The sequence below is a fragment of the Mobula hypostoma genome, chromosome 2 (genome assembly GCF_963921235.1).
Source record: "Mobula hypostoma chromosome 2, sMobHyp1.1, whole genome shotgun sequence".
NCBI lineage: Eukaryota > Metazoa > Chordata > Chondrichthyes > Myliobatiformes > Myliobatidae > Mobula > Mobula hypostoma.
The window spans coordinates 73,256,737-73,282,462 of record NC_086098.1 but is presented as its reverse complement, the minus strand read 5'-3'; the positions used below and the strand labels follow the sequence as shown (position 1 = coordinate 73,282,462).

Sequence of the window (25,726 nt, the reverse complement as noted above, 5' to 3'; positions counted from 1 at the left end):
AAAACACCTACATCAGATTCCTGTTTATCGACTACAGTTCTGCGTTCAATTCTATAATTCCCAACAAACTCATCACCAAACTGCAGGCCTGGGGATCAATGCCTCCCTCCACATCTAGGTCCTTCACTTACTGACCAGCAGACCAGTCAGTCAGGACAGGCAACAACACTTCCGCCACACTTTTCCTCAACATTAGTGCCCAACAAGGTTGTGTCCTCAGCCCTTACACTTGTACCTGTGTGGACAGATTCTACTCTCAGTCCATAGACAAGTTTGCAGATGATACCAGCATTGTGGGCCAAAGTGAAAGGACAGTGCACAGGATAGAGTGCCTGATGGCACTGTATCATAACAACAACATTTCCCTCAATGTCAGCTAACAAAAGAATTGGTCTCTGATTTCGGGCAGATGCGGGGGTGGGTGGAGGTGGAGTACACACCCCAGTCTGTGTTAATGATTCTGAGATGGAGATGGTTGAAAGCTTCATGCTCGTAGGTGTGAATATCACTAATAACTTGTCCTGCTCCAACATGTAGACGCAATGGCCAAGAAAGCACATGAGCACCTCTATTTCCTCAGGAGACTAGTGAAATTTGGGATTGAGTCTCACTTTTTATTGATGTACCATAAACTTCCATCTTTTAAGTAGATTTATTATCGAAGTCTCCTTAGGTATCCGTTAGCCTCGTGAGACCATGGATTTGCGCCTTGGAAGGTTTTCAGGGCACAGGCCTGGGCAAGGTTGTATGAAAGACTGGCAGTTGCCCATGCTGCAAGTCTCCCCTCTACACACCACCGATGTTGTCCAAGGGAAGGGCACTAGGGCCGATACAGCTTGGCACCGGTGTCGTCGCAGAGCAATGTGTGGTTAAGTGCCTTGCGCAAGGACACAACACGTTGCCTCAGCTGAGGCTCGAACTCACGACCTTCAGATCACTAGACTGACGCCTTAACCACATGGCCACGCATGTTATTATATGCTACCTTGAGATCCATTTTCCTACAGGCTTTTACAGGAAAAAGAGAAATACATTAGAATTTTATGAAACACTACACAAACATACAAAGACAGTCAAGCTAAATGTGCAAAGGAAGACGAAGGGTAAATAAATAAAATAATACTGCGAACATGAGTTGTAAAGAGCACTTGATCAGAGCAATAGTACACTCAGATTTCCCTTTTCCCTTTCTACCATGTCAATGCTCTAATATGATGTAACGGTCTGTCTGGATGACAAACAAAACAAAGCTTTTCACTGTACCTTGGTACACGTGACAATAATAGCCAGATGCTAATCACTATCTCAGCACCACTGATGCAGATAGGGGTGTGTAATCCACCTTACCTTCTGAAGTCACCAAGGAAGGAACAGCAGGTTCATTTTCAACTCCTCATGTGGGCTTGAGCTTTTATACATTCAATTAATGATTCTTTCCCACTGGACATACAATATATTAAGGTTTCCTTTGCTCCCATCATTGAGCTGAAAATTACTCTCTGTTCAGTTTCAAAGTGGCTGTTCACTTGAAGTCACCAGAAAAAGAGAGACCCGAGAGAAATACAAGAGTTTGATTCAAAAGTCATCTAAAATGTTAAATCAAATTTAAATCCTACTAACTTGTCCTTTTCTCCTTGGAGCAGTGGAGGATGAGAGGTGACCTCAGAGGTGTATAAGATGATGAGAGGCATTGATTGTATGAATAGTCAGAGGCTTTTTCCCAGGGCTGAAATGGCTAACATGAGAGGGCACAGTCTTAAAGTGCTTTGAAGTAGGCACAGAGGAGATGTCAGGGGTAACTTTTTTTATGCAGAGAGTGGTGAGTGCATGGAATGGGCTGCCGGTGACAGTGGTGAAGGCAGACACAATGGAGCTTAGAAAAATAGAGGGCTATGGGTAACACTAGGTAATTTCTAAAGCTGTTCGGCACAGCATTGTGGGCCAAAGGGTCTGCATTGTGCTGTAGGTTTTCTATGTTCTATGTTTAATAAAGTATTATTTCACAGGAAAGTGCAATTAATCACATCATTATCGGAAGGGCAATTGAACTTTTACATTGGTTCAAAGGGAGGAGGTAACTTTGATGCACAAGGTAATGGTAGTTAATATTTCAGACCAATTATTATGTACTGTGAAGGGAAGGTAGGTCATATCACAGCACTCAATACATCTCAGTACAATGGTCCATTATTGAGTGTTTGCATTCTTTTGGTGAGGCATGAACTCAGGAAGGATTATCCAAGTGAAAAGAATGTTGATTGCGGCAAAAGACTACTAGTGAGTTACCTCTTCTTGGCAGCCAGGACTGTATTCCTCTGTGTGAGGAACAAATGCTTCAGAAACAGAGAGTGGGGATCTGGAGTCTAAGATCAATGTACAGAGGATGGAAATACGGTAGAAGTTTGTGAAATCAGATGTCATTGGTGGACAGTGCTCAGGAAATGACAGGATTTGAGTGATGCTATTCTGGATGAGTAGCCTATCAACTTAATGTGTGATAAGTACATGCATTAGGGAGGTCAAGTCCGCTGGTGAAAATGACATGAGTTCAGGGTTGCAGAATTGCGAGAGAAGGCAATGTTACAGAGGTGGAATTGGAAAAATTCACAATTAGTTGGACATAGAAATAAAATTCTGCTTCAGCATCGAAGTGTCAGAGCCAGGAAAACCACGACTGCATCTGGCTAGTCAAGCTGGATTTTATCATTAGAAATAATAATGGGGACAAGGAGATGGCAGACAAACTAAATGAGTATTTTGCATCAGTCTTCACTGTGGAAGACACTAGCAGTTTGCTAGATGTTGAAGGGTGTGAGGGAAGAGGAGTGAATGCAGTTATGATTACAAGGGAGAAGGTGCTCAGAAAGCTGAAAGACCAAGGGTACACAAGTCACCTGGACCAGAAGAACTGCACCCTAGGATTATGAAAGAGGTAGAGGTACAGAATGTGGAGGCATTAGTAATAATATTTCAAAAATCACTGGACTCTGGCATGGTGCCAGAGGACTGGAAAATTACAAATATCACTCCACTCTTTGAGGAGGAAGGCAGCAGAAAGGAAATTATAGACCAGTTAGCCTGACCTCAGTGGTTGGGAAGATGTTGAAGTCAATTGTTAAGGATGAGGTTATGGAGTACTTGGTGATGCAGGACTAGATAGACAAAGTCAGCATGTTTTCTCCAGGGAGAATCTTGCTTGATGAACCTGTTGGAATTCTTTGAGATTATAAGTAGGAGAGAGAAAGAGGATGCAGTGAATGTTGTATATTTGGAGTTTCAGAAGGCCTTTGACTAGGGTGCCACACATGAGGCTGCTTACCAAGCTATAAGCCCATGGTATTACAGGAAAGTTACTGGTATAGCTAGAGCATTGGCTGATTGGTAGGAGGCAGTGAGTGGGAGTAAAAAGACCCTTTTCTGATTGGCTGCCAGTGACTAGTGGTGATCTGTAGAGGTCAATGTTGGGACTGCTTTTTATGTTGTATGTCAATGATTTATATGATGGAATAGATGGCTTTGATGCCAAATTTGCTGATGACATGGAGGTTGGTGGAGGGTCAGGTAGTGTTGAGGAAGCAGGTGGGATGCAGAAAGATTTAGACAGATTAGGAGAATGGACAAGAAAGTGGAGAATGAAATACAATGAAGGAAAATGCATGGCCGTGCACTTTGGTAGTAGAAATGAATGTGCGGACTATTTTCTAAACAGGGAGAAAAATCTAAAAATCTGAGTTGCAAAGGGACTTGGGAGTCCTTGTGCAGAACACCCTAAAGGTTAACTTGCAGATCGAGTTGGTGGTGAGGAAGGCAAATGCAAAGCTACGATTCATTTCAAGTAGTCTAGAATACAAGAGTAGGGATGTGATACTGAGGTTTTATAAAGCACTGGCGAGGCCTCACCTTGAGTATTGTGAACAGTTTTGGGCTCCTCATCTAAGAAAAGATGTGCTCCATTGGGAAGGGTTCAGAGGAGGATCACAAGGATTATTCCAGGAACGAAAGGATTACCATACGAAGAACCTTTGATAGCTCTTGGACTGCACACTCTGGAATTTAGAAAGATGAGGGGGTATCTCATTGAAACCTTTTGAATATTGAAAGGCCTAGACAGAGTAGATGTGGAAAAGATGTTCCACGTGGTTGGCAAGTCTGGGGCAAGAGGGCACAACCAAAGGATAGAGGGTTGTCCATTTAAAACAGGATGTGGAGAAATTTCTTTAGCCAAAGTATGGTGAACTTGTGGACTTTATTACCACAGGCAGCTGTGGAAGTCAGGTCATTGGGTGTATTTAAGGCAGAGCTTGATGGTTTCCTTGATTGTGCACAGCATTAAAGGTTACGGCAAGAAGTCCTGGGAATGGGGCCGAGGAGGGGAATAAAAAAGGATCTGCCATGATTGATTAGCAGAGCAGATTTGATGGGCCAAATGGCCTAATTTTGCTTCCATGTCTTATGGTCTTATCAGTGTCACACTTCTCTGCCAAGTGTCAGTGTGATTTATCTCATGGCTATAATTGGTGAAATAATAATCAGTTTGCACAAAGATACCAGCTCCTCCACGAAATACAATGGACATAAAAACAGCACCGGCTCCACGTACACTAACAGTGCCATCTGATAATTGGAACAAACACAAATCTCAATAGCAAATGCGCTATACTCAATTAGAGTCATTCTGATATAACTGAATAGAAATGATTCTCTGTAATAGTTAAACAAATTCCAGTGCGTCATATTAATACAGCTCAGAAAAATATAGTCATATTATATAAACTTCTTTCCAAGATTGTTGCTACTTTTGCATTCTCTTGTTTAAATGGATTTATGAATTCTTGCCAAAATAAGTGCATAAACTTTGTCAGCACAAGCAATTGATCTGTCATTTGAATCATTCAAGATCTAAGTATGAATTACCGTCTAATTTAATCAGAGCTTTCCGAAGATACAATAATTAAATAGTTTCCAATTATAGTCGAAGAATAAATTAATGCATTAAGCATCTTCAACCTCCATAACCAAAGATATAAATTCCACTCTTGCTCGTAACATTGGACTTCAACAAACATCATTTGGTTCCTTTGTGAAAAGATATTAGGCAGAACCTTGCCCAAATCACACCTTTGCCCCCTTATGTTGAAACTTTCTGATGTCAATAAACATTGAAAGGAACATTTCAATGAGACTCTAATTTAATATAGATTGACTCAAAGATGAAGGATAAAAGCTGCTATTTTCAATACTATATTGGAATCTCTTCACAACCTATCAAATGATAAACATTCCAGCTTCATGACAAATGCTGTATTTAACACCAGAGGAAACAGGAACAGGGTCACTCACCTTCTGGCTCACCACACAAGGTACACTGGGATTCTACAACAAAAGGTGGAAAGAAGCAAAAATTAGTCCTTCAGTCTTTCAGATTCAGAATGAGAGAAACACAACACGTACAAACTAAGGAGAGCAAATCAGCTTCATTTATTATTCATCCACAAAGCACACAGAGTGTTACAACTCCATTTAACTGCAGTTTATCCGCAGTTTGTGTGATTTGTTCCTTTTCCATTTATTGCTGAACCCAAATGGATGACTTCATTACATTTGTACATTTCTAGGATGTGCTTTGGCTCCTATTAGCCACATATATTGCCAACATGAATTCATATCCTAGTTTTTATTAAGACACCCACATCTTAATTTTAACTCTTGCAAACTTTATTGCAATGCTTAAAGAGAAGACACCCTCTTCAGAAACCTACAGCTGACACAGTTATAGAACTGGGTCAGTTAAACATTGCATAGAGACATCCCAAATGTTTGTATATTGGAGATGACTTTGCTCCAGTATTTTGCAATACCAACACTGATGAGCTTGTCTGAAGCATTTGGAAGAGTGGCCAAGCTTCTGTAAAGCATTTCAAACAGTCATCAAGTCCCAGTAGCGTACCTAGTGCGAATGAAAGCCGAGTTTAATTTGTGGACCAAATTTAAGTTCCCCTACATCATGCTGCAACGTATACAACTTTAGTCAGACTGCATTTGGAGTATTGCATGCCCCTTCCTATCGCATGATAGGAAGGATGTGGAAGCTGCAGAGAGGGTGCAGAGGAGGTTTACTGGCTGGGATGCTGCCTGGATTATAAAGAGAGGCTGGACAAAGTTTGGATGTCTTCTCTGGAGTATCCAAGGCTGAGGAGAGGGAGCAAAGATAGGGTAAACAGTCAATCTTTTTTACAGGATAGAAATGTCAGACACCGGAGTCTATGCTCTTAAGGTTAGAGAGGGAAATTTAAAGGTAACATGAGGGGCAAATTTTTTTTTAAATTAACAGAGTGGTAGGAGCCTGGAATGAGTTAACAGTGGTAGTAGTGGTGGAGTTTAAGAGGCTTTTATGTAGACACACAAGTAGGAAGGGAATGGAGGGATATGGATGACACACAGCAGGAGAATATCAAGATTGGCACACTATTGTGAGCAAATTGAACTGTCCAGTGCTGTACTATACTGTGGCATTCCGCTTGGAAGTACGACTCTGTGACTCGAAGATGGAAGGATGTAGGTATTTGCAATCTGTTCCAATTTATGAAACTATCGCCATTTATCATTAATGTAAATGGACAGGACCAGTACACTTAAGGAAAGTAAGATGGTTAAGGTATACAAGTTCTAGTATTTCTCATGTTCCTGAGTAATTCATTGCACACAGAAGCAGTTCTTAAGCCACCCACATTCATGCCATCTTTTATGCCCGACTGTACCCATTTCACCTGCCTGCACTGGGAACATATCCTTCTCCATCTTGTCAGTCTAATTGCCTCTTAAATGTCCCAACCATATCTGATTCCACCACCTCCTCTGGCAACAAGTTCCAGATATCAGCTCCTCTCTGTGTAAAAAAAAATCTTACCCCTCAGATTCCCTTTCAAACTCATTTTCTAACCTTAAACCTATATCTCTGTTGTTATTAATATCATAGGAAAAAATTATCTGACCTTCTACCTTTCTTATGTCTCTCATAATCTTACCAGGTAACCCCTCAATCTCCTTCCCTCTGGGAAAAACAAGCCCAGCTTATCCACTCACTCAAACTCATGCACTGTTCTGCTGTTGTGAAACAATATGTTTCACTCCATACAATGTAGTGGTAATAAATGATTCTGATTACAATACAATGCAGCAATAATTGGGGTGGGGGGTGGTGAGAGAGGAGGATTTCATTGAAACCTGTCGAATATTGAAAGGCCTAGATTGTGTGAAGAGGTTGTTTCCAAAAGTCGGAGCGTCTAGCACCACAGCCTGAGAATAAAAGACCATCCTCCTTTAGAACAGGGATGATAACAAATTTCTTTAACTAGAGGGTGGTAAATCTGTGGAATTCATGGCTACACACAGCTGTGGAGGCCAAGTCACTGAGTATATTTAAGGTGAAGTTGACAGGTTCTTGATAAGTCAGGGCATCAAAGGTTATGGGGAGAAGGCAGGAGAATGGGGTTGAGAGGGATAACAATTCAGCCATGATGGAATGGCAGAGCAGACTTGATGGGCTGAATGATTTAATTCTGCTCCTAAGTTTTATGGTCTTGTGGTCCAATAGAAGTGGTTTCACTTGGCCCAGAAGCACAGACACTGCATTCAGAATAAGTCAGAGGGTGCTGCTACTAAAAAGGAGGTACAGGAGCCTGAAGACACACACTCACTGTTTCAGGAACACCATCATAAGATTTCTGAATGAATAATGAACCCATGAGCATACCTCAGTGTTTTCTCTCTTTTTGCACAACTTAATTTTTTTATATGTACTTACTGTAATTTATAGTTTTTATTATGTATTGCAGTATACTGCTGCAGCAAAGCAACAAGCTTTGTGACATCTGCCGGTGATATTAACCCAATTCTGGTAAACTAACCAGAAACTTAGAGGAGGATAATATGATAGTGATGGGTGTTCACTGCCCAGGGTCAGGAGGCCTTTAGCTAACCTCAGCTTTATAACACATCATAAGAAATTGTCGAAGGCTCAGGATACTTATTGTCAATCTTTAGCTGATACTATTTACCTGTGCTCTTGAGAAATAATCCTGGCCAGGCTCAGGAGACCCATTGTTGACCTCACTAAACTGCAGCCTAATCAGAAAAAGCAAGGTTGTCCGTTAGCATCAGGCTCCTGCCATCCGAGGTGCTCAGTGCAGCTGTGAAAATATCACACACTGATGAGGTCATTATGAGATGACTGGCAACAAAAGATAGTTATTAGAAGGCAGGAAGGGTGGGGTGGAATGACAGATGAAGACAGAGTCCGGTCCTCAACCTTGACCCAAGAAGGATCTCTTCCCAGAATTTTCTTTATGGACAACTTGTTAGTCTGCAACTCATTGCTATGGCTTTTTTGTTTGTTAAAAATAAAGTTGTACTTGTGCCTGGAAACCTCAGTTAGAGTTTCTCCTCAAAACAGGATGTGCTCTATTTAAAAATAAAGTAACTGTGACTAATCTGCTTTGTTAGCTGGAAGGGGAAGGAGGGGACACATTGAGAACCAACACTTGCATCTGATGGGTTCATGCAGAGGCATCTTCTGATACACGTCTCAGAAAAGATTTAACTGATATAAATGCTTTACTTGGGAAATGGCATGTCCTTTACATTCAGCTGTAGGAAGATAAATTTTGTCAGAAGACAGCAGGAAAGGGGGAACTTTTTTAAAATACTGAGACATAAAAATCACTTGGAGAATTGTGAACAGTTTTAGGCCACTTCTCTAAAAAGGATGTGCTGGCATTGAAGATGGTCCAGCAGAGGTCTACAGAAATAACTCTGGGAATGAAATGGTTAACATATCAGGTGTGTCTGATGGCTTTGGAGTTTAGAAGAATGAGGGGGAAATCTCTTTGAAACCTATCAAATTTTGTAAGGCCCAGATAGAGTGGATAAGGAAAGGACATTTCCTACAGTGGGGTAAGTGTCAGATAGATGGCACAGCCTTAGAACACGAGGACATCCATTTAGAAGAGGGATGAGGAAGAATTTCTTTAGCCAGATGGTGGTGAATCTGTGGAATTCATTGCCACAAATGGCTGTTGAAGTGAAGTAATTAGGTACATTTAAAGCGGTGATTGACAGGTTTTTGATTAATTAGGGCAAAGGTTATGTGCAGAAGACAGGAGAATGGGATTGAAAGGGTTAATAAATCAGCCATGATGGAATCAGCAGGCTCAATGGGCCGAATGGCCTAATTCTGCTCGTAGGTCTTATAGTCTAAAATATCTGGCTGACCACAGGCACAAAGACACGTACACACTCAACGTGCTGCTAACAAGCAAGAGGCCTACCAAATGATCATTGTGCGAACATGGTAACATTGATGGAGCATCAACAAGCGGATGAGAATCTAGCTGGGAACAATTGAAGGGGCATTGGGAATTATAGCCATAAAGGAAAATGTTACCTGTAAACAGGTCAAGGATCATAAAACTGAAATATTAACCAAAAATGAACATGTTCAAGAAATAATGTTTAACAGAAGATTCTCTGAGGAATTTTACAGTGTAGCTTGGAGCATAATGTCAACAGGTTTAATAACACGGAGAATGAATAAGAAGGTGAGGCTGTGGATGGAGCCAAAAGGAACAGTGTATTATTGTAGTTATTTGGCCATAAATATTTCAGCCTGACACTTTTTCTGTTAAATAGTCACAGAGGACACATATATTACAGCCACCAGCTATTCATCTGATCTGGTCTGTTAACATTTTACATCCCTGTATACTGTGTCAGCTTTGAGTTTAGAAAGTTGGTTTATTGTTAGCGTATGTACTGAGATGCAGTGAAAACCTTTTGTTTTGCGGACCACCCAGACCTGACGTTCCATATGCAAGCTCATGAAGATCGGATAAAAGGAAAACAGAATGTAGAATACAACCATAGAGCAATACAACACACATACAGGCATTCGGACCAACCAGTGCATGCCAACCCTGGTGAGTGACCATCTAAACCCAGTTTCCTGCATTTAGCCTATATACCTCAAATTGCTGCCTCTCCAGTTCCTATCCAAGTGCTAATTATATGATACTATTATACCTGCCTCATCTACTTCCTCTGGCAGGTAGTTCCATATACACTATTCACCATCTTCTGTACGAAAAAGATTCCTCTCAAGCCCATTTGAAATCTTTCCCCTCCCACCCTAAATATATGCCGCGTGTATTTGACTCCCCTACCATGAGACAAGGACTGCTGGTAGAAATGTATCTATACCTTAATTTTAAATATTTTATATGATCAATAAGATTTCTATAAGGTTTGTCTACACTCAGTGGCCACTGTATTTGATACCTTCTGTACCTAATGAAGTGCCCACTGTTTGTATGTTTGTAGTCTCCTGCTGCTGCAGTCATCCACTTCAGCATTTGCTGTGCTGTGAGTTCAGTGATGCTCTTTTGCACATCATTGTTGTAACTGAACTTGAGTAACTGTGTAAATTTGAGTTACTGTTGCCTTCCTGACAACTTGAACTAGTCTGGTCATTCTCCTCCGACCTCTCTTATAAACAAGGCACCTTCACCCACAAAAATGCTGCTTGCTGGATTTGTTTGTTTGTTCCTCCCACCCTTCTCTGTACACTGCAGAGAGCATTGTGCATGAAAATCCCAGCTTCTGAGATACTCAAACCAGCCCATCTGGCACCAATAATTATTCCACAATCAAAGTCACTTAGATCATATTGTTTCCACATTCTGATGTTTGATCTGAAGAACAACTGAACCTCTTGACCATGTCTGCATGTTTTATGCATTAAGTTGCTGGCACATGATTGACTTATCGGATATTTGCATCAATGTGCAGGTGTACAGGTGTACCTAATAAAGTGGCCACTGAGTGCAAGATCCTGAATATAGGCCTCTTAGGAAACTTTTCTGGACACTCAGGGTAGTCAGTACTGGGAAGATAAAGTTTCCCGACTAACACTGCCCTGATATTCTTAATTTCCTTATGAGTAATTTCCTTAAACACATACTCCTCAATTTGTCATTGTCTATCTGGCGGGGGGTGGGGGGGGGAAAACGCTATAATATGAGAGTAACCCTCCCCTGCTATCTTTTAAATTCTACCCCTATGACCTCATTCTCCAAGAATATTATCCAAGTATTACTGTTATCATAAAGGTTACATCCCTTCCTCACCTATATATACCCATGACACATCTAACATCTGTGTCCTGGAATATCAAGCTGCCAGTCCTGTCCTTTTCTCTGCCATGTTTCTGTTATGGCTATAAGCTCCCAGTCCTCAGAGCTAACCCACACTCTGAGTTTATGTGGTGGTTTATGATAGAGAAGGTTTTTTTTTTATAAGCGTGTCGCACCAGACAGTCAGCCATTCTTGTCTGGCATGTGGTGTCAGGATTGGTCTCCTTTCGGATTAATTGGGTCATGATATTAATGTTCCTGACTCAATCCTTTTTCTTAAAAATGAGGTCAAGCAGCTAGCTTGCTGCTCAACCTGGCACAGATGGAAAGCGTGCTCGGGGGTTGGCCCGACGTGGATTCGAACTCGGGAGCCTTCGCTCTGAAGTCCGGCGCTGATGCCATTACGCCCCACCAGCCGGCCAATAGAGAAGGTGCAATGCAGGCAAACAACATGCACAGGCCAAGACAAAGTAGACTGAGAGATCAAGAGTTCACCTTTCGTGTATGAGAGGTCCATTCAAGAGTCTAGTAACAATGAAATTGATGCTGTCCTTGAGCCTCGCGGTGTGCTATTTAGCTTTTGAATCTTCTGTCTGATGAAATGGGGAGGAGGAGGAATAACTGGGATGGGAAGGGTCCTTGACCATGTTGGCTGCCTTCCTGAAGCAGGAGTAAGTATAGGCAGAATCAGCAAAAAAAAAAGGCCATTTTGTGTGATGGATTGGGAAGTATTCACGACCCTCTACAATTTCCTGCGGTCTTGGGCAAAGCAAATGCCATATCATGCTATCATGCATCTGTATTGAATGCTTTCTATAGTGCATCTGCCACTTTCAGGGAACAATATGTACTCTTTGGTCCTTCTGTTCTACAAAATTCCTGAAGCACTGCAATTCACTGTGAAAGTCTGACTGCTTTGTTTTCCTAAAATGCAGCAGTTTGCACTTACCTGAATGAAACTCCATTTGCCACTCCTTAGCCCACTTACCCAGCTGATCAAGATATCTGTCATCCCTGATAACTATCTTCGCTGTCTACACCACCATCTGCTAACTAAATCATCTCATGCAAATCATTGACAGAGCAATGAGCCTTGCACCAACCAATAATGTACCTTCCTAATCACAAGCCTCTAGTTCAAAAAAAACGTAGCAGCCTCCACTACTACCTTCTGCTTCTAACCATCAATCGAACTGTGTATCCAAGTAGCTAGCACTTCCTGGATCCCATGTGATTTAATTTTTATAGCAGCCTGCCTCAATTGTTGAATGCAATCAAAAGCCTTACTGAAGTTCTTACAGTCTGTATATCTTCCTGCCCACTTTGTTACTCTTCAAATAATTCAATCAAGTTCATGATCTCCCATGAAATATTTTTAATCAATCCATCTTTCCAAGTGCATGAGTACCTTATCCTTCAGAATCCCCTCCAGTAACTTACTTATCACAGTTGTTAGCCTTACTCATCTACTGTTCCCAGGTTTGTCATTGCAGCCATTCTTAAACAAAGGCACATTGAAGAAAATAAAGTATGACATTGAAGAAATCCCCTTGCAAGTTAGCTGAACAGTTAGGAAGACAAAATTTTAACTGAGATGCTAACAGACCCAGGCAGCAAATCATTGCAGGCATGTCCAAGGGAAAGCTGACATTCCTCGTGTGAGCATCACAGGATCCTTGAGTTCATGGATAACCGCCTCGGTCTTCTGAAGGATTCAAAGCACTGGCACAACAAATCACATTCACCAAGAAACGAAATACTTTTGCCTCCATAGTTTTCATACGACAATAAGTGCTGCCATTGATAATGAAGAAAGTTGTCAAAAATTATAAGGGAAGCTTGATCAGCTGATCAAATGGGCTGATGTGTGGCAAATGGACGTTAACTCAGATAAGTGTAGATTGTTGCATTTTGGAAAGTCAGACTTTCAGTGTATGAAATCAGAAAGTGGAGATACAGATGGACTGGGAGGTGAAAGGGGCATATCGGCCTTCATCACTCAGGGCACGGAGAATAGAAGTTGACAGGTCTTACACAATGCTACTCAGGCCACAAGTGGAGTATTGTGTTCACTTTTGATCACCCTGCTATAGGAACGACCTTTTTAAACATCTTTATTCATAAGATAATCCAGGCAATTACAGGCAAGAGAGCCTCGTGGCAATGGGAGGAAATCTATTGCAAGAACATACTGAAGGATAGGATTTATGCGTATTTGGAAAAGCATTGCCTGCTTAAGTACAGTTAGCATGGCTTTGTGCAAGTCCATTAACTTGATAGAGTTTTCTGAAGAGGCAATAAAGGAGCTTGATGAGGGCAAGGCAGTGGATGTTATCCACATGGACTTCAGTAAGGTGTTTGATAAGGTCCCTCAAGGTAGGTTGATTCAGAAGATAATGTGGCATGGATCTAGGGTGAATTGTATGTCTGCATTCAGAACTGGCTTGTCCATAGAAGACAGAGAGGAAGGGTGGACGGCATTATTCTGCTGAGAGGATCCTGACCAGAGGTGTTCTACAAGGATTACTGCTGGGACTTCTGTTGTTTGTGATTTATATCAGTGATTTGGTTGAAAATACAGATGGATGGATTAGCAAGATAACACCAAGATTGGTGGAGTTGTGGACAGTGTAAAGGACTATCAAAGAATACAGCAGGATATAGATCAGTGACAGATATGGGCAGAGAATTGGCAGATAGAGGTTAATCTGGGGAAATACAAGGTGTTGGACTTTTGGGAGATCAAATGAAAGGGAAAAAGTATACAGATAATGGTAGACTGCTTAATAGCATTAAGGTACAGAGGGATCTTGAGTTCCAGGTCTGTAGTTGACTGAGAGTAGAAAAACAAGTGGATAAGGTGGTAAAGAAAGCCTATAGTATGCTTTCCTTCATTGGTAGGAGTGTTGAGTATACGAGGACGGAATTCATGCTGCAGCTATACGAAACTTCAGTTGCACCACACTTAGAGTATTGTCTGTAGTTCTGGTCACCCCATTATAGGAAAGATGTGGAGACTGAAGTGAGCACAGACAGTGGTAAATAACTAGAATAGGTTACCAATGGATAGTAGTAGATCAGGCAGATTGGTGAAGCTCAAGTGGTTTAAAGACATGAATCTGAAGGGAATGGAGGGATATAAATAAGGTACTTTTCTGTACCTTTTACAATTGCACGATCATAAGACATTAAGAACTTAAAGTACTGCAGGTTTACCCCATCAGCAAGTTGCTCATTGGTGGAGAAACTGAAGGAGCTGAATTTCGGTGGTTCATGCTGTTGCATGCATCAGAGAGGCATTGGAAGAGTCAGTGTGCGAAGGAGCTTTGCAGTCTAACACTGACTTATCGTCTTAGTTGCTTTTCTTATGATCATAAGATCCTGCTGGACGTTGCAAGTCCAATTCACTGATTTATTGGTGGACGGCAGGAAAGTTGCGTGGCCTCTGGCGCAGTGTCACCTATTCCACGATGTCCAGGAAAGAGGAGTCGGAGTCAGCACGTTCCACCGGAAGCAGTGCGGCATGGCACCCAAGATGCAGCTGGTGCTGCGCCCAGTGTTCACTTGGCAGAAGACAAGCAGTATTGTGTTTGATAGCAGATTACTTTTTGACAACATAGATGGACTCAGGGTCTTGGACTTTTTTATGTGATTATATTTTAAATGTCATCTTAGATGTGCTATATGTGTCTTGTGTTGTGAATGACTGTTGATACTGTGTTTTGCATCTTGTCCCCGGAGTAATGCTGTTTTATTAAGGCTGATTTAAACTTGTGCGTCAACTCGACGCCATAACCTACAAAAGTGGCCTACGCGCCTTGTGAGCATTTATACTTGTGCATTGTGTGTCTGCGTCACTCTGCAATTTGGGCACGTCGCGCATGTGCACACACCTGCCCACGCAAGGCTTCGTGGTCATGGTAGTCTTTCTCGGGGTAAACAAGTTTAAAGCGTGTGTCTTTTTTTGTAAAGGCGAAATATGTCCTCCATAATTTTGGAGGTCTGTAAAGCTTTATAGAAAGCATTGCAGCCAGAGACCCTTCCCTGCCCTTCAGTCACCCAATGGGAAGCTATTGCAGCGGAGGAGGAAATGTGATGGTACCAAGCAGACCAATCACAGTTTTTGCAGTCTGCGTTGCCACGATGCTTAGTTACATTTCGGGAGAGGTATGCGTCAGACTACGGCGTAGGGATCCGCGTAGGCTCTGCATAGGGTTCATGGCGACGTCGTACCTCCAGCGTCGATTTGACGCAGAAGTATAAATCAGCCTTTAGTCTGTATTCATGTACAGTTGAATGACAATTAAACTGAACTTGAATGCACAGAAGGACATTTAGTTAAAGCTGACATCAAGATCAGGCAGCATCATGGGCTAAATGGTCTGTCCTGTGCTGTTCAAGATCAAATTTATTGTCATTCAACTATGTACATGTATATAGCCAAATGAAACAATGTTCCTCTGACCTAAGATCCACAACACAGTACACATAACACATGCATATCACTACAAATAAATTAATAAAATGTATTCTGGAAGAGTGATGTTCTACATTCTCTAAATCATAAAAAAAATGCAGAAACGATTTACAAGAATGTTGCCTGAACTTGAGGGGCTGAGATAGAGGAGGAGGTTGGACAGGTTCGGTCTTTTTCCCTTGGAGCATAGGAAACTGCAAGGTGAGCTTTTACTGGTGAATAATAGATCTGGGTCGAATACTGGACAATGGGACTAACTTGAACAGGCCACTTGGTTGGCGTGGACCAGTCGGCCTGAAGGCCCTGTTCCCAACTGTACTGCCAGATGATTCTGGGGAACACTTCAAAGCGTGCAAACACACTCAGTGGAAGGGTGTGCCGTGGTGGTGAAGGGATATTGATCATGAGATAAAGGACAATATGGTGGCAATTCTGAGAACAAAAACAGCTTCTTCCCCTCCGCCATCAGAATTCTGAATGGTGCGTAAACACTACCTCATTATTCCTTACATTTTTGCACTGCATATTTGTTTTCTAATTTATATTAATTTTACGTCTTTACACTGTTCTGCTGTCACAAAACAACAAATTCTATATCATAAACAAGTGATAATAAACCTAATTCTGATCTTAAAGTTGATCAGTAGAGAGACCTACGGATCCAATTCTATCCTTCCCTGAAAGTGGTGGCACGGGTAGATAAGATGGTGACAAGGTGTTGCTTTCATGGGTCTGGCATAGATAATAGGAGTTGGGATGTTATGTTGAAACATTATAAAACACTGGTTGAGCCACATTTGGAGTATTGTATGCAGTTCTAGCTGCCATGATAGGAAGGCTGTCATTGTGCCTGAGAAAATGCAGAGAAAGCTCACCAGAATGTTGGCTGGATTGAAGAACTGTAGTTAAGAGGGGAAATCAGACATGCTGGATTAATTTTCTTTGAGCAAAGGAGGCTGAGTGGAGACCTCAATGCAGCATAAAGACTGTGAAGGATATAGATACTATAGAAACACAAAATACAAGGTAACATGCATTTAAGGTGAGAGGCAGAAAAATCAAAGAAGATCTGCAGGGCAAGTGTATTTTACACAGACAGTGAGGGTCCCTGGAATACGCTGTCAGGGATAACTGGTGGTGTGCAAGAAGTTGTTAGATAGACATATAATGTGCAGGGAATGGAGGGACATGGATCATATGCAGGCAGAAAGGAGTTAGCATCAATTAGAGCTCTTAACACCAGAAATATTGAATAAGATCAAAAATAAATCCTTGGTAAGCTGTTTGGTGATCTTGGAGTATGAATGTAATTTTGCTCGGAATTGCATCAGAAATAATATAGTTCAATGTTTCATTGCTAAATACCTATAAATACTTTTGGACTCTTAATACTCGAGCAGATTGTGGCCCTGTATTAACTTAGATGTTCAATTGTATCAGTGCTGCATGTGGATCATTTTCCCTGCTGAAGACTGATATGATGGAGTTAGTTAAATTGCAACTTTATCGATTAGGCAAGATTGAAATGGACACTTGAAAAAGTAAAAGGTTAAATAAACAGAGCAACTTAGAAACATAGGAAATAAATATCAGGGGTCACTACAGGACAGAAAGATCTGATTTGGCCATTTTGAAGACCGATCCAATATAACACAGAACAGCTCAGCAAACGGGTCTTTTGAACCTCAATGGCTGCGCCAAAAATAATGCCGAATTAAACTGTTCCCTTCTGCCTGGACATGATCCATATTCTTACATTCCCTGGACACTCTTGTCTTTATCTAGGACCCTCTGAAATATCACAATCGTATCTGTTCCCTCCACCACCTCCATCAGCACAAATGTGCGGAAGACTTTCCCCACAAATCTCTTTTGATCTTACCCCTTCCCACTAAAATGCATGCCCACTGGCATTAGACACTTTGAACCTGTGAAAAATGTGTGTCTTCCATACAAGTTTACAAAGTTTCATTAGGGTGCCCCTTCAGCCTCCGCTCTTCCAGGGAAAAAAAGAACCAAAGTTTGTCCAACTTCTTACAGCATATGTCGTCTAATCCAAACAGCATCCTGATGAACCACTTCTGTACCCTCTCCAAAGCCCAAGATCCTTCCCATAATGTGTCAAACAGAACTGTATCCAATACTCCAGATGCAGCCTAATCAGAGTTTGAATAAAGTTGTAACATAACTTCCTGACTCTTGAATTCATTGCCTTGATTAATAAAGGCAAGGATGCCTATGACTTCTTCACCACGCTATTGACTTGTGCAGCCACTTTTTGCGAGCCAGTCTTTATTAACCTCAGCTTGTCCCCAAGCTACTAGGGGTATTCTCTCTTCTACTCATTTAGGATCATGGAGCCATACAGCACAGATAGAGGCACTTCAGCCCAATTAGCCCATTCCTTTGAGAAAGCTTCTGTTTGATGCTCCATTCCCCACCCTTCCTTCAGTTCAGGTCAAAATAACATGAACAGAAAACATTTTCTCTTCATGTCCCCTTTTCTTTCTGCTGCTTGTCACATGTTCTCTCTCTCAAACTTGGAATTTAGGTGACCTCCCTGCAAGAACAGTTTACAGCAAACTGTGAAATAGGGCCGAGACTCCAAAGCTAAGAGAGTCCAAAACTCTGACTTCTGTGGACAAATATTCCAGGCATACACCAAGCTATATTTGAAGTCACAGAAGTTCATGGAGCATTGGCAATATGAATGCTGTCCTTTACAAGGTAGCTTCAGAGGAAGAGGATTTAACAAAATCAGGCGTTCAGAGGTAAGCATTTCAACTGAGGTCTAATCAGTGTTTTATAGAGGCTTAGTAAAATACCATTCCATTTTTTATTTTATATCTCAATGTATGAGGCTAAAGTACTCCCAGCTTTTTAAAGAAAATTATTATCTTGCCCTCTCACTCATAATTATATGTTTATATGAACTTCAGACCTTGCTGTTCCTGAAAGTCCTTTAAAACTGAAGCTTTGAGTTTATATTATATCGACTTATCCTACTTTTCAAAATGCACTATTTCACGTCTTTCTGTGATAAATTTCATATCCATTTGTCTGGCTATCGCAATGATTTGTGTGACTCTCTTACTAATCTCACTACTAGCTACAGCTTAATGTTTGCACCTAAGTGTCCTTTGAAATTTGGCTTCACTCCCCAAGTTCAAGTCATTACAATATTTCAAAGGAGCAGTAATATTAATACCAACCCGTTGGGAAACATCACTGCCTAATTTGCTCCGAGCTTCAGTCTTTGCTTTCTGTCTCTTAGCCAATTCTGCATCCATGCTGATGCTGCTTCTTTAATCCCATTGGTTCCAATTCACCAGTAAGTTTTTCAGCATGAATTGTAATTACAACACCATAAACTTAACATGAACGCAGCATCCTCAATCCCTTCAATGAAATACTCAATCAAGCTTTTTAATATATAAAATTTACCTTTAAAATATCTGTCTCGGCAGTCATTTAATAATGCATGTTCTCTAACTGACAATTTTCTCCTGAATTATGGCCTTAGGAGCTTCCCCCATCAGCAACATCAAGTGGTCTGGTCTGTAGCTATGTACATAGTTTATTCATAAACTTCAGTCATAGAGTCAGAGTACTACAGCACAGAAACAGGTCTTTCAGCCCATCTAGTCTGTGCTGAGCTACTATTCTGCATGATCCCATTGAGCTGCACCCAGACGATCGTCTCTCCCCCCCCCCATACCCCTTGCATACATGTATTGTACATATCCACAACATGCCGAGTCTAGTCTCACTGAACCTCAGTGGAGAAAACCTGCTTGCATTTAGCCTATCTATAATTTGGTATGCCTCTATCAAATCGCTCCTAATTCTCCTATGCTGCAGGAAATAAAGTACTAACTAATTCAACCTTTCCCTGCAACTCAGATCCTTTAAGTCCTGGCAACATCTCTTCATGCTTTCAAGATTATTGGAATCTTTCCTGTAGATAGGTGACCAAAGCTGCACATATTACTCCAAATTCACCATCAGCAATGTCTAATACAACTTCAACTTAACATTCCAACTCCGATACTCAATACTTTGGTTTATAAAGGCCAATGTGTCAAAAGCTTTCTTGGCAAGCCTATCTACCTGTGACTCCATCTCAAAGAATTGTGACTCGACTTCAAAGTACAACACCACAAATTAAATTCCATCTTATTTTTTTCCAGACAATTTTTTCAGTTGGTTCAGATACTACTGCAAACTTTGATAGCCTTCCTCACTGTCCAATACGCACCCAGTCTTGGTGTCATCTGCAAATCTACAGTTTAAAGTAAGTTTATTAATGAAGTACAAATATTGTGCCTATAAGTAGCATTCACCACCACCCCTGGAAGTTTTCACATTTTATTGTTTTACAACATCGAATCACAGTGGATTTAATTTGGCTTTTTTGATGCTGATCAACAGAGAAGACTCTTTTGTGTCAAAACGAAAACAAATTTCTACAAATTGGTCTAAATTTATTAAACACAAAATAATTGATTCCATAATTACTCACCCCTTCAAGTCAGTATTTAGTAGATGCCACTTTGGCGGCAATTACAGCTGCAAGTCTCTGTGGATAAGTCTCTGTCAGCTTTACACATCTAGACACTATAATTTTTTCCCATTCTTCTTTACAAAACTGCTGAAGCTCTGTCAGACTGCATGGGGATCATGAGAGAACAGCCTTTTTCAAGTCCAGCCACAGAATCTTAATTGGATTGAGGTCTAGACTCTGACTTGGCCACACCAGGACATTAACTTTGTTGCATTTAAGCTACCCCTGTGTAGGTTTGGCTTTATGCTTGAGGTCATTGTCTTACTGGAAAAGAAACCTCCAAAGTTGCAGTTCTCTCTCAGACTGAATCAGGTTTTCCTCCAGGATTTCCCTGTAGTTTGCTGCATTCATTTTACCCTCTACCTTCCCAAGCCTTCCAGGGGCTGCTGCAGCGAAGCATTCCCACAGCTTGATGCAGCCACCACCATGCTTCACAGTAGGGATGGTGTGTTTTTGATGATGTGCTGTTTGGCCTATGCCAAATATAGCATATAGTTTGATGCATCAGACCATAGAACCTTCTTCCAGCTGACTTCTGAGTCTCCTGCATACCTTCTAGCAATCTCTAGTTGAAACTTCATGTGTTTTATTTCTTAACAGTGGTTTTCTCTTTGCTACTTTCCCATAAAGCTGAAACTGGTGAAGTACCTGGACAACAGTTGTTATATGCTCAGTCTCTCCCATCTCAGCCAGCAAAGCTTGTAACTTCTATAGAGTTATCATAGGTCTCTTGGTGGCCTCCTCACTAGTCCCCTTCTTGCATAATCACTCAGCTATTGAGGATGGCCTGTTTTAGGCAGATTTGCTGCTGTGCCATATTCTTTTCATTTCTTGATGATTGACTTAACTGTACTCCAAGAGATATTCAGAAACTTGAAAATTTTCTTGTATCCATCTTCTGACATGCTTTTCAATCACCTTTTTGCAGAATTGCTCAGAGTGTTCTATCTTCATGGTGTATTTTTTTGCCAGGATACTGACTCACCAGCAGATGAACCTTCCAACTACAGGTGCATTTTTACTAAAATTAATTGAAACACCTGGACTGCTCACAGCTGATCTCAATTTAACTAATTATTTGACTTCTAAAACCAATTGGCTGCACCAGTGATGATTTGGTGTGTCATATTAAATAAAAGGAGTGAATACTTATGCAATCAATTATTTTGTGTTTTATATTTGTAATTCATTTAGATCACTTTGTAGAGATCTGTTTTCACTTTGACATGAAAGAGTCTTTTTCTGTTGATCAGTGTCCAAAAAGCCAAATTAAAGCCATTGCGATTCAATGTCATAAAACGATTAAACATGAAAACTTCTGGGGTGGGGGGAGGGGGTGAATGTTTTTTATAGGCACTGTATGTCACTGTACATCCTGAGATTTATTTTCTTCTGGGCATATACAGTAAAAACAAAGAAACACAATTAAAATAAATGAAAGATCACACCCGATAGAACAGACAAACAACCAATGTGCAAAAGACAACAAACTGTGCAAATATAAAATAAAAAAGTAATAATAACAAATAAATAAGCATTAAATATCAAGAACATGAGATGAAGAGTCTTTGAATGTGCATCCAGTTATTAAGGGAAGAGTTCAGTGATGGGGTGATGCTTGAGGGGTAATAACTGTTCCCAAACTTGATGATGAGCATAGCCTGGGTGGTTGGGGTCCTTCATGATGGATGATTCTTTCCTGTGACAGCGCTCCCTGTAGACATGCTCAGTGGTGGGGAGGGTATTACCCATGAGAGGGTGGACCATGTCCAATACTTCTTGTTGGATTTTCTATTCAAGGGCATTTATATTTCCATATCAGGCGTTGATGCAACGAGTCAATATACTCTCTATCACACATATATAGAAATTCGTCAAATCTTTGGATGTCATGCCAAAACTTCACAAACTTCAGAGGAAGCAGATGCACTGCCGTGGTTTCTTTGTAATTGTACTTACAGTACGTGATGAGCCCAGGACAGATCCTTTGATATGATAACATTCATAAATTTAAAGTTACTGACTCTCTCCAACTCTGATTCCCCAATGAATACTGGTTCATGGACCTCCAGTTTCATCCTCCTGCAGTCAATAATCAGCTCCTTGGTCTTGCTGACATCGAGTGAGAGGTTGTGGTTGTGGGTACAACTCAACCAGATTTTCAATCACCTTCCTATATGCTGATTCGTCACCATCTTTGCTTTGGCCAATAACGATGGTATTATCAGCAAACCTAAATATGGCAGCTGTGCTTAGCTTCACAGTCATATGTATAAAGTGAGTAGAGCAGGGGCTAAGCACACATTCTTGTGGTGTACCTGTGCACATTATCATTCAGGTCATTGATAAAGATGACAAACAGTAATGGACCCAACACCGATCCCCACATCGCACCACAGGTCACAGGCCTCCAGTCAGAGAGACAACTGTCTATTATCAGTCTCCAGCTTCTCCATAAAGCCAATTCAGTTTACTTCCTTGTCCAAAATGCCAAGCAACTGAATGTTCTTGACCAACCTCCCATATGGAACCTTGTCAAAGTCCATGTGGACAAATAGATATAGATATCACCAATAACTTGTCCTGGTCAAACCAGGTAGACACCAACACAGGAAGTTGATTAGTAAGAGTGTCAAAGGTCACGGGGAAGGCAGAAGAATGGGGTTGAGAGGGATGATGAATCAGCCATGGTGGAATGGTGGAGCAGATTTGATAGGCAGAATGGACTAATTCTGCTCCTATGTCTTATGGTCCAATGAGGGACATAGGGTAAATGCACACTGTCATTTTCTTTGAGTTGAGGAATCAAAAATGAGAGGGCACATGTTTAAGGTGAGAGGAAAGAGAATCAATAAGGATGGGCAATTTTTCACGGAGAGGCCAGTCCATATATGGAATAAGCTGCCAGAGGACAGGTAGATTAACAACATTTTAAAGGCACTGACAGTTATGTGGATATGAAAAATTTAGAGCAATATGGGCCAAACTCAACCAAACTGGATTAGGTTAAATGGGAACCTTGGTACGTGTGGACGAGATGGGCCAAAAGTCCCATATGACTCCATGACTCTGTGATACTGATAAACTTCAGTTTAAGGTACTGAAGTTATGTTACATCTGTGGAGCAACACTACAACATGAATTAACAAAATAAATCGAGGAAGGCAAAACTTTCATTAAAATGTATTTATTCAACAAAGAATAGTAAAGCACTGTCTTAATTTATTTTTCTCATTGCACGGACAGTGTTTCACACACTAGTACATTAAACTTTATCTCCCAAAAACAGCCGTTTTCTGGTGAAGGAAGACTGTGTGTGCATCTCTGCAGTTTCAGTGTAAGCATGAGCTAAAAATTTCTCGCAAAAGACATTTAGAACAAAATAAATGTTATGCCTTGAGTTGATTATAAATTATCAAAAAGACAAGCAACTTTGTGGCATATTTACATCAAGCAATAAGACCATAAGCATTGAAGAACAGTCATAGTACAGATGTAGGCCATTCAACCCACTGACCTCTACTGGCCTCATTTAAGAACAACCCAGCTTGTCCTTTTCCTCGACTCTCTCTTCTGTCTTGGTTTCCTTTCCAGATCCCTTTTTAGTTTGGAAAATTCTCATTATCTCTACTACCAACCCTGCTAGTGCAGTCTATGCTCTTTTTTAACCACTTCCTCAACCTGCCTACCTATTTCAACATACACTTCCAGACTTCTCTGCTCTTGAAGCCTCTTTAGAATAATGGTTTTATTACCTCTTCTCACTCTTCTCAGTAAAACTGAACACCAGTTTTTCATAATTTCTTTTCCATCTTCTCATCTTGCTCATCTCCTGTTCCAGTGGGTCCTCAGGCCTCAGCTCTGAACTGCTACAACACCACATCCCAACTCAATGGATTCTGACTTTAACCTGTGGTTCCCTTTACCACCAAATCCGTTTGTTCCATTTCTTTCACACCAATATGTGGACCTTCTCCCTCGATTATAGAATTCTGGTTCACTCAGGCTTCTCTCTCGAGCTTCATTTCTAAATCTACTCATCTCCGATATTGATCACACCGCCTTTACTCACTTGAACAAGACTACCCCTTCCCTCATCCATCTCAAAACCTACAACCTTCTGCTTTAGACTGTACTTAGACCATAAAATATCCAGCCCATTGAGTCTGCTCCGCCATTCCATCATGCGAAATTATTATCCCTCCTAATCACATTCTCCTGCCTTCTTCCTGTTATCTTTGCCTCACTGACTATTCAAGAACCCATCAACCTCTGTTTTTATTCCCAGAATCATTATCATGAAATTGCTCTGGACCTGTCAAATGCCAACACATCTTTTCTTAAATAAGGTGCCCAAACTGCTCACAACACTCCAACTCCGGTCTGTCCAATGCCTTATAAAGCCTTGGCATTACATCCTTGCTCTTATATTCTAGTACTCTAGAAATGAAAGCTAACATTGCATTTGCCTCCATCCCTCCTCCTCCTGTCTTCTCCTATCATTTTGGATCTCCCCCCTCCTCCTCCCACTTTCAAATCTCTTACTAGCTCTTCTTTCAGTTAGTCCTGATGAAGCGTCCTGGCCCAAAACTTCGACTCTACCTCTTCCTAGAGATGCTGCCTGGCCTGCTGCGTTCACCAGCAACTTTGCTGTGTGTTGATTGCATTTGCCTTTATTACCACCAAATCAACCTGCAAGTTAATCTTCAGGGAATCCTGCTCAAAGACTCCTGCCTCCTTTTGTAAATCTAATTTTGGAATTTTCTTTCCATTTAGAAAATATTCTACACCATTATTTCTTCTACAAAGGTGCATGACTATACACTTCCCTACACTACATTCCATCTGCCACTTCTTTACCCATTCTGCCAATCTGTCTATAAGTCATTCTGCAGACTCCATGAATCTTTAATACTACCTGCACCTCCACCTGTTTTCGTATTGTCCACAAACTTGGCCGCAATGCCATCAATCTGGCATCCAAATCGTTGAGCTACAATGTAAAAAGAAGCAGCCTCAACACTGACCCCTGTAGAAAACAAATAGTCACTGGCAGCCAAACCAGAAAAGGCCCCATTTATTCCCACTCTTTTCCTCCTGCCAGTGAGCTAATTTTCTGTCCATGCTGGTATCTCTCTTGTAATATCTTGGGCTCTTACGTTGTTAAGCAATGGTGGATGCAGCACCTAGTCAAAGGCCTTCTGAAATCAAATAAACAAAATCCACCGATTCTCCTTTTCTATCCTGCTTGTTATTTCCTCAAAGATTTCCAACAGATTTGTCAGGCAAAATTTCCCCTTAAGGAAACAATGGTGACTTTGGCCTTATTTATCACGTCCTTTCAACCTCATCCTTAATAATGGACTCCAACATCTTCCCAACCTCTGAGGTCACACTAACTTGCCTACAATTTCCTTTCTTCTGCCTCCCTTTCTTCTTAAAGAGTGGTGTGACATTTGCAATTTTCCATTCCTCTGGAACCATTTCAGAATCACTGAT

The 25,726-nt window shown here is 41.1% G+C and overlaps 1 protein-coding gene across 6 annotated transcripts in view; it reads right to left on the bottom strand.

Annotated features, from left to right (window-relative positions):
* dlgap2a (discs, large (Drosophila) homolog-associated protein 2a) overlaps positions 1-25,726 on the bottom strand; it is a 656,057-nt gene that overhangs the window by 451,223 nt on the left and 179,108 nt on the right. For all 6 annotated transcript variants that reach the window (XR_010016698.1, XM_063038682.1, XM_063038695.1 and 3 more), the window contains one exon: positions 5,341-5,373. Coding sequence is in view for 2 of the 6 variants with exons in the window: in XM_063038682.1 (XP_062894752.1) it covers positions 5,341-5,373 (33 nt within the window). In the remaining 4 variants the exon portion in view is untranslated. The remainder of the gene's footprint in view (positions 1-5,340; positions 5,374-25,726) is intronic.